We start from the raw sequence: 10,492 nt of genomic DNA, 5'->3' as shown, positions 1-10,492 counted from the left end.
CTGATGATACCAAAATTTGGGGTGAGGTGAGCATGGTAGTAGGGAGGGAAAGACTGCAGCAAGACCTGGATAGGTTACAGGGGTCGGCTAACAAAAACAGGATGCATTTTAATACTGACAAGTGCAGGATGCTGCACTTGGGCAGTAGTAACCAGCAGCACATTTATAAGATGGGAAACTCCCTTCCTGAGAGCACGGAGGCAGAAAGGGATCTTGGAGTCAGTAATGGAGTCAGTAATGACTCCAAGATGAACATGGGCTGACAATGCGAGGTCCTGGTTGGAAGGGCTAGCCGGACCTTGTCGTGCATCCACAGGTGCATCTCAAGCAGGGCCAAGGAGGTGATCCTCCCCCTCTACTCAACACTGGTCAGGCCACAGCTGGAGTATTGTGTCCAGTTCTGTGCGCCCCACTTCAGGAGGGATGTGGACAACAGTGAGAGGGTCCAGAGGAGGCCCACCTGCATGATCCAGGGACAACAGGGTAGATCCTGCAATGAGAGACTGCGGGACCTGAACCTGTTCAGCCTTCACAAGAGAAGGCTGAGGGGGGACCTGGTGACTTGCTATAAACTCACTGCGGGGACCAGAAGGGTTTGGGAGAGACCTTGTTTCCCCTAGCATAACAAGGAATAACAGCCATAAGTTGTTGGAGAGTAGGTTTAGATTAGACATCCATAAGAATTACTTTACAGTCAGGACGGCTAGGATCTGGAACCAACTTCCAAGGGAAGTGGTGCTGGCTCCTACCCTGGGGGTCTTTAAGAGGAGGCTTGATGCCTACCTGGCTGGAATCATTTGAGCCCAGTTTTTTCTCCTGCCCAGGCAGGGGGTTGGACTTGAAGATCTTCAAGGTCCCTTCCGACCCTACTTCTATGATTCCATAATCCAAATCCAGTGCATAGGGTTGGGTCAGCATGCACGGTCAAGCTGGTATACCAGACTGCACCCAAAGACTGATTCCACGTGCCAACCCTGCACCAAGTCAGCAGTTTGAGGTGCAGTTTCCCAGAAAACCCTACACCCATCTCCTTGGAACTTGGCAGGCTTTGTAGCCTCAGTAAGAGCTACCATCTCTGCAGTTTTCACCCCACTGTGGGGCAGGCAGAAGCACCAGTGCCCCTCATTGTGGCTTACCACACACATGTGACATGAGTTTTGCTTTCAGGAATTTGAGGTGTAGGTTCCCAGAACCTCCTGCACCTATTACCTTGAAACTTGGCTTGTGTCATGCTCTCAGCAGTGGCTACTATCCCTGCAAGTTTCATCCAAATCAGCCACAAGACGACAAAGTTATAGATATTTCATTGATTCCCCTTTATACTTGATGGCCAAATCAGCTCTGAATCCTCTGAAGTGATTCAGCCGAATCAAATCAGAAAAACAATTCAGATCTCTGAATTGAATCTCTGGCATCCAAATTGGCCAAATCTGAATCCAAATCAAATAGTTCTCTATTCACACAGGTCTAGCGGTTACACCTTGGAACCTAGATAGCTTGTTGAATCTCCATCCTTGGAAGCTTTTAATGAGCAAGTTAGTCAAACACTGGTGCAGGGGACTTGGACTAGATAACTTTCTGAATTCGCTTCCAACCCTACATTTCTTTGATTCTCTTGTTCCTGGAGTGTGCTTTTGGGTAGGATGACCTTCAACTTCATTGTATGTACTAAGAGGTCATTTAAAGGATCCAAGCAGTATTAAAATTCCATTGTACCAGTCACTGGAATAATTCCAGCCCAAAAGAGCGTTTACAAACAAACTTTTAATTACTAGTATTGCACCAGCAATAATCATAGCAGGTCTTCAAAGGAATCTATTTCAAAGCACATAGAAGAGAGCAAAGTGATCAGGAACAGCTAGAATGGATTCACCAAGAGCAAGTAATGTCTAAGCAACCTGACTTCCTTCTATAATAAGCTGACAGGCTGTGTGGAGGGGGGAGAGAAGTGGATGTGATAAATTTAGACTTTAGCAAAACTTTTCACATGTGTATCCACGATATTCTTATTAACAAGATAAGGACATGTAGGCTAGGTGAAAGCACTATAAGATGGATATGGGACTGGTTGGATCACTGTGCTCAACAAGTAGTCAGCAATGGATCAATGTGTAGATGGGAGGAGGTATCACAGGGGGGTTTAGTATTGTTCAACAGCCTGATTAATGTTTTGAGTGATAGGATTCAGAACACACTTAACATTAGTGGATGGCACCAAGCTGGATGGAGTGGCAGATACTAGGGAGAGCAGGTCTAGGATCCAGAATGACCTGGAAAGACTGGAGAAATGGTCTGCAGTCAACAAGATGATATTCAGCAAGAAGAAGGGTGAAGTCTTGCACTTAGAACAGAATAACTGCGTGCACAAATACAGACTGCAGAATGGTTGGCTAGGTTGCTGCAGTGCAGAGAAAAACCTGGGATTTACAGTAGACCATAACATGAATGAGCCAACAGTGTGCTCTTGATGCAAAAACACCAACAGCATACAGGGTTGTATTCACAGGAGTGTCACTTGCAAACCAAAGGAAGTCATTCTTCCACTCTATTCAGCACTGGTGCTGCCTCACCTGGAGTATTATGTCAAGTTTTGGGCCCCGTGCTTCAAGAAGGATGTGACAGATAGGAAAGAGTCCGGTGGATAGCAACAAAAATTATTAGGAGCCTGGAAAGCAAGACTTATAAGGAAAAACTAGAAGAGCTAGGATTATTTCATCTGGAGGAGAGAAGACTGAGTGCAAAATTTGATAATCTTCAAATACCTGAAGGATGATTATAGAGAAGATGGAGATACAATTCTCTGTGGTCAAAGAGGACAGGACTAGGAGCAGCAGCAGGGGAAATAGGGTTGGAGATTAGGAGGATCTTTTTGACTGTGAGGGTGGTCAAGCACAGGGACAGGCTACCCAGAGAAACTGTGAAATTCCCATCCCTGGAAATTTTCTAGAGCAGGCTGCATAAACACTTAGGTGGGATGGTTTAGTCAGGGATGATTCTGCCTTGAGCAAGAGATTGGACTAGATGAGCTTATGAGTAGGGTTCTCCAGAATTCATGCTGGAAATGTGCAGCACGGTGGCATCTTTAAATTTGGGAGTTCCCCCCCCCATGCCTCCCTGCCACTGATTAGTGGAGAGGCCCCATTGCTCACCACTTGTGCCTGATGGCCAAGAGGCAAAAAACATGATTTTAAATATGCCATGGTTTTCACCTCCTGGCCCTCAGGCATGGGCGGCAAGTGACAGGGCCCTTGCAGCAATCAGTGGCAGCAGGTGTATGAGAGAAACTCCAAGATTAAAGAAGCTGCAGTGCACTTCTGGCACAAATTTCTACTCTTAAGGTCACTTCCATTTTCCTATGATTCTGTAGACAAAAACTGGCAGAGTGATAGAAGTCACATGCTACCTGTGCCCGCCTCCTTGCGATGGTTTGCTCTCATGCCGCCTTTGCCCAAAGCTGCTGACCTTGCTTGCCAGGGACCTTTGCGCAGACCCCAGAGGGTTCCTCAGCTACCCTCAGGGTGACCCCCAAACTCGCCTGCCACGACTTTGAATGATCCTTCAGTGGAGGCGGTCCCCTGTGAGGATGCCTCCAGAGCTGTCACGTGTCACGGCGGACGTTCACAGGGCTCCAACCTCCCCTACACCCTGGCCACATGTCATCCTTTGAGACAGGCCTCCAAATCTTTCACGGCAATCCCCTGCTGATATCCTCCCCAATCCTCACGTCTCCTCTTGTAGACGAGCGCCCTGGGCCTTCTATGCCTGATGCTGTTGGCCCTTGCTGCGTTCTCCCATGGTTCCTTCTTCCCCTTGGGCGATGTCCCAGTTACCCTAGCTTGGTGCTAAGAGCACTGCCACTTTACTCTCGCCAGGGAACTAAAAGAGATAAACCCTAAAGGAGGAACACAAACAATACCTTCAGCATAGCCCCTTTCCCTGTAGTGACCCGACAAATTAATGAATCAACCATGTGACTACTAAGGGGCACGACAACAGGGAGAACCAATGCCCACGGGGGGGTGGGAAATCCTGTGCTCTGCTAGCCCCTAACGCCCCTAGGCTAGTGTGCCCTCTGGGTCAGGGTCTGTGCTTTCACTCCAGCCGGGGTCTCTCTCTCCCTTCCTCCAGGACCCACCCTCCACCCTGGAGCTGCAGCAGCTGTTGCCTCTGAAGTGAGCTCCCCAACCAGCTCTTGCTGCAGCCACTGCTGGCTCCTCTGGTGGTTCCACTGATCCTCTGTTGGTCTCCTCTAGCACATGGATCCCTCACAGCTCCTGCTGCCCTTGCCAGTCTCTCTGCCAACAGTTCCGATCCCTGCCACTCTTCCCTGGCTCATGGATCCTCCATAGCTCCGGCTGCCACCGCCGGTCTCCCTGCCACCGCAGACCGCAGCAGCCGGACACCTTCCACCTCATGGTCTCCCGCTGCTCCTCCTGGCCTCAGTGTTCCATTTCCTGTGCTTTCATGGCTGCTTTTGATCTTCGACAGGTGGCGTCTCGTCATGACGTCACTCGGCCCCAGCTGGATATGGGCGCAGCTGACAAACCGCATGGGCAGTTTCCTGCTGCATGTTTCCTCACTCCTCCCAGCCCCTGCAACAGGTATGTTGTTTTCTTTTCTTTTTACTTGGGTCTGGGGTTTGCCTCTGAATGAGGCTTCCCCCTTTTCTGGTCCTGTTCCCCTGGGACACTACCAATATTATTTATATTAATTATTATTCAAATTCAGTATTATTTAAATCGTAAGTGTTGTATCCTGAGAAAACCCTAAACTTGTCATACCATCTTTTCTTGGAATCTGAGCTTTCTATAAGCAAGCTTTAGGTTCCTCATGACCAAAGAATATATATCCATGTTCTTTAATGCACAGACAAACTGTAACAGGATAAGATTACTGTTGTAGGTTTTTTACTAATAAAAAGCATTCTGGATAGAGATAGGTGAGGAGCTATAGATTATGACAGAAGACGTTTGGGTGTGTAGTGTGTTAACCATGATTAGAACTCATTTTAAGGATTTCTGCAGCACATAGCATTACTTCTAGGCAGTCCTCTCCCCCTCTCCTAATACTTCAGTTAACTAATAGAAATAAATGTTTCAAGAACTCCCAGGGTGTTTCTTTTGCCTCTGCTTGTTTTAGAACCATCCATAACCAACTTATATCTTCCCCCCCCACTATGTTAAGTAATTCTGTTTTTATAAAATAAGGGGTAGGGCAAGGAATATAAATGTAAACTTGTAAAATAAAGATTCCAGAAAGACACAAAACTTAACATGATAATTCATCTTAGTTAAATCTTATTTGACTAAGTGCATCAGTAAGTTAACTGCAGTATATTTATGAAAAAAGTAAAAGTACGGCATTTCTTTAAAATGACATTTTCATTAGTATTATCATTTACATTTTTTCAGTATCATTTACCTATGCAGGAACCATTATAAAACATTAAATAAAACCATTATAAAAAGTTTTTTAAAGGAGTTCTACTATCACTGTTCACGTGAGTATGTTCCCTAAAAGTTCATAAAGAGCCACCAGTTTAGCTAAACTTCTTTTTAAAAAATTATCATCTTCCTCCTAAAACATGCAGCAGCAACAGTAATTGGGAAGCAGAAAATTCTTTAATGGCTTACCTTCACTTACATCACAATCAGCAGACACAGGTAGAAGACAGCGCCCATAGACAAGTGTTCATTTCTACTGGTAAGAAATGGAGAAAAATAGTCGAGGAGCTTGGGCCCAGGTCCCTGTTCCCCTAGCTTCCCGTTGCCACCTACATTGCCCAGCTAGGTGGCATGGGCAGCAATTTCAAAGCCAGAGGGACTGGGACCTGGATTCAGAGAGGCTCTCCTCCCATTTCCACCCATGCTTCCCAGCTGGCAGTCCCCAGTCTGGGGAAGAGGTGGACAGCAGCAGGCAGGTGCTCTACTCCTCTCCCAGCCAAGGATGGCAGTGGAGTGCCATATAAACATTCATTCTTGTGAAAGTCTCTCTCTCTCTCTCACAAGGGAGATCTTCCAAATGTTTACCTGGAAGATCTTTCTCCTAGAGGGGGCATGTTCCCTCTGAATGGACGAAACTAAATGAACACTTGTATGGCTCTACATTTCTACTGAAAGACTGGAGATTCTCCTGACAGAAACATAATGCCAGTGAAAAACAGAATCAGTGCTGTAAGGTAAGCAAAACTATAGATCATCAACAGCAGTGGTCTCACTCTTCTCTCTTCTGTTATTTTTTCAGCCCCCTACAACACAGTGGTATGTCTGCATTCAGTCAGGGTAGTTTAAACTATATAATCTGCCAGTGGAAGGTACACTACATGCAACTAACATATACAGGTTCTGTTTAGCCAAACCACTTCAGGTCAACCCAATAGTGAGGTCTGACTGCTTATAACAGACGATTACATGGTATGCCAATTACACTCAGACACTAGAGAGATGGGGAAGGAAAGGGAAAGAGATTATGCTTGATTGGTACCAAAGACACGTACCAAGAAGAACATGTATACTTACATTACAATCAGTAAGTTAGAAGAAAATGTACCTGTGCAGATGCGGGATTAAAAGCCACGTTGATGACTGATTCTGTGTGTCCTGTCAATTTATGGGAAAACGTACTTGAATGCATTTCATATACGTAAGCCTAAAAGACAAAGAGTTCAAACTTTCATTTTAGAGGCATCTATAGTACATTGTAAATCACAAACCAGGTAGAAATAAAAATTCTGGGTAATGTGATATTTAAAATTTTTTATTAGCCAGGCAGACAAATGTCAAGACCCATAAAATATCAAGAATGATTTAGCAAGTATAACCACCCTTGAAGTGCCCTAATGGGGAAAGAACAATTAAGAAAGACTAGCTCTTCCTTTTTCCCAGAAAAAAAAAAATAGTTACATGGATATGTTGCAATTACACAAGCAAATATTTCAAAATATGAATTTTCTTAAAATGTGTGTTCTACAACAATAACCTTCAGAACATAAATACAATTCTAGGGCAATGAAATTTCAACAGCCTACTGCTTTGTCTAAAAAGAAGCTCTTATTTGTTTGCCAACCACATTCAGATAACACTGACTCAGTCTACTCATGTGGTTTTTTTAGCTGCCTAAATGGAAATATTGTCAATAATGTAGATATTCCTAAATATTATTGACAATAGAGATGAATTTATAAGGACATGTTCAGAAACTGCCATGGGTCTGTTTCATGAGAGGGGGGGAAAGTGTGGGACAAGAGAATACATATTAGCCATGTATGACAAAGTATATTTTGTAGAAACACTATTATTATTGTTATTAAACAAACTTTTATTTGATGAACTGGTGCCAAAGCAGAAATGTACTAAGGGCCCAGACATAACTGAAGTCAATAGTAGAGCTGCCATCAAGCTCAACAGGATTTAGATTGGGCTGTACATTTCCTAACACTAATTCCACTAACAAATAAGTTGTCATGTAAAAAGCCACTTTATGAGTGCAGAACAGTAACATGAGCTTTACAGTGTTCTAGTTTGAAGTCTATGTCTATGAACCACGAACCCAGAGAAGCATTTCACAGTTAATTACCATTAACTGTGCCTACCCAGAAACAGAACTTTGGGTCCAAATGCACAAAGAAACTTACAAACTTTCAGGTGTCCAGCTACAGAGTGGAATTCGTAAGGGTGAGTCTGGTGCCTAAGTTCCATATATAGTAAATGGGGAAAGAGGCCACCTAAAAATAAGAGTTACAACAGACAGCACACTGAGTGGGGGAATGCTTAAGCCGGAGAGTAGGAAACACCTAGAGAGGAGAGGGTTTTTGGGCTCCTACCTTTTTATGTACTTTTGTGACTAACTGTAACACAGAGATAGGCACCTACAGGAGACTAGGATTCTCAGACTAAAACACCATCTTCAACTTGGCCCCTCAAACTATCCTGTTAGATATAGATGACTGCCTCATTTTTAATACAAGGCTAGGGTGCAGAATTTGAGTCCAAATCTGAAGATTCGATGCTAATTCGGTGAATTAGTGATTCGGCCATAGACACAGTTTTAAATATTTTTTTCTACATACCTCAAGGTACCAGGTGCAGCTTGTGAATGCTGTGATGGTGGGGTGTATAGAGCGTCCCACAGGAGCGCGGGGGGAGAGACACGCCGACCTGGCTCAGTGATTGGCTGCTAATGCACTAGGGCTGTGCAAGGCTTTGGTCCCCGATTCGATTCAGCAGAAATTCAGCCCGATTCAGTGGCTGAATCTCCAAATCAAATCAGGAGACCCTTTAATCTCTCCAAACTAGAATCAGAACACTTTGATTCGATTTGGAGAGATTCAATGAATCAAACATAGACACAGCTTTAAATGTTTTTTTCTACATACCTCAAAGTACCAGGTAGCTCGTGAATGCCAAGAAGCTGGGCGGATGGAGCGTGCTCAGCAGCAGACCTGGAAGTGGACCAGAAGCATTTCTGTTCCACTTCCAGGTCCACAGGGAGCACACTAGGGGGCCCCCACATGCCTTCCCTGCCCCAGCTTGGCGACTGGTGCCTCCTGGGTCTGGGAGGGCACCCGGGGTCCCCCTGCAGCCAATTAATAACCCTTCAATTACAAATGTATGTTACTTTCACATACAGCACGCATTAGTTGTTAACAGACAAAATCAGATATGCCCAGTTATAGCCCTTCTCTGCTGGCAGAGCTATGTCAACAAGGAGCATTAAAAAGAACAATCATATACATCAGCATAGAAGTGATTATTAACCAGGGTGACAAGGCACCCTGGAGTGTCTTTAGACACTTTCAAGAGTGCCACAAGGTCCTATACTATGTTAGCACTGTTAGGTGTACAAATATGAAGATTCACAAGATAAACCTAGAGATATCAAATAGGAATCCATATTATTAAAAACATTCTGACTTGTGATCTTTCTGAGTTCTTTGCAACAGATGAACGGCTTTATTATTTTTTCCATGGTCAAAACACAAGTGAAAACTAAGAAACATTATTTTCCTTAGGGTGCCTTGAGTCTAAAAAGGTTGAGAATCACTGGTATAGAACTTGGTCTCCTGTTCATACAGAACTAATAGGATAATAAAATATTTATTTAGCATGGTCTTTCCCAAAATAAATCACAAATCACTTCACAATAATAACTTGACTTTACAAAAGGGAAGCAGAAAGGTTAAAGATCAGAGATGGGACTGGATCAAGATATTCCCAGTGCATCTGAGACAACCCTGGTCACAAGCACAGTATATCCTACTCCTATTTTGGAATATGGAAATACTGCAGCTGAAGGCCAAGAGTTTTGGATCCACTCCTGTGAACTGCAGCATAGTGAAAATCCTATGCAGGTCTTAAGAGAAAGGAATAAATCTAAAGGACGCAGAACCTTATGAAGGTTTTCTGTTTTTAAGTCTCCTATTGAGGGTTTTTTCCGTGGGGAAATTCTGATCAACTGCTATGCAAAAAGATTTGGAAATCACACTGCTGCATCAGGCTGAATCTAATATAGGTTCATGGCAACACTCCATCTACCAGTGAGCAGATGTGGAAGACGGCATGAAACGTGCATCGCGGAGACCAACTGGCAGCTTCGGGAATGGTGTCTTGAGGCGGGCTTTGGCTTCCTCAACCATGACCGGCACATCACAACAAGAGACATGCTCGGATGGGATGGGCTCCATCTTTCCCCTAAAGGTAAGTGTGTGTTTTCTTCTAGGTTGTCGGACCTCCTCTGGCGGGCTTTAAACTAGGCTCGTTGGGGGAAGGGGAAGACGAGGGTGGAGGAATCATTGGACTGCCAGACCAAACAACCCCCACAAGTACAGCCCAGCCTAGACCAATGAGCGAAACATATACGCAGGTAAGCAACAGGGGACAGGGCAATGCTGTGATTAGGGGCCCAGTGCACACATCCACAGTAGGCCTCAAATGTCTCTACACAAATGCTCGTAGTATGGGAAACAAAAAGGAGGAACTCACCCTCCTGCTAGCTGACACCAACCCAGACATAGTGGGGATCACTGAAACGTGGCGGGACTCAATGCATGACTGGGTGGTGAATGTCAAGGGCTATGGGCTGTACAGGAGGGACAGGATACGAAGGAAAGGTGGGGGCATGGCACTCTACATTAAGGAGGAATACCCATCCTCGTCAATTAACAAAGTATCAGAGGAGGGGCACTCTGAAGTGCTTTGGGTTAGAATATGAGGCAGTCGAGGGAAAAGAGACATAACAGTGGGGGTATACTACAGACCTCTCAACCAAGGGGAAGAACTCGACCAGGAATTCTTAGGTCAGCTCACAGAGGTAGTTAAGTCAAAGGATGTGGTAGTCATGGGGGACCTGAACTTCCCGGACATCTGCTGGGAAGAGCAGTCAGCCAGAACTGACCGCTCACATAGGTTCTTAGCCAGAATACAGGACCTCCATCTAACCCAGGAGGTGCACAGCCCCACCAGAGGAGATGCCTTGTTGGACCTGGTGCTGGCCA

General features: G+C 44.9%; 1 protein-coding gene across 3 annotated transcripts in view; it reads right to left on the bottom strand.

The window, feature by feature from the left end:
• WDR27 (WD repeat domain 27) overlaps positions 1-10,492 on the bottom strand; it is a 306,424-nt gene that overhangs the window by 113,334 nt on the left and 182,598 nt on the right. For all 3 annotated transcript variants that reach the window (XM_019527530.1, XM_019527531.1, XM_019527529.1), the window contains one exon: positions 6,550-6,648. In XM_019527530.1, coding sequence (XP_019383075.1) covers positions 6,550-6,648 — 99 coding nt within the window. The remainder of the gene's footprint in view (positions 1-6,549; positions 6,649-10,492) is intronic.

This window comes from Gavialis gangeticus, unplaced genomic scaffold, assembly GCF_001723915.1.
Source record: "Gavialis gangeticus isolate Ggan-Ray unplaced genomic scaffold, GavGan_comp1, whole genome shotgun sequence".
NCBI classification, from domain to species: domain Eukaryota; kingdom Metazoa; phylum Chordata; order Crocodylia; family Gavialidae; genus Gavialis; species Gavialis gangeticus.
This window is presented reverse-complemented; position numbering and strand designations above follow the sequence as displayed.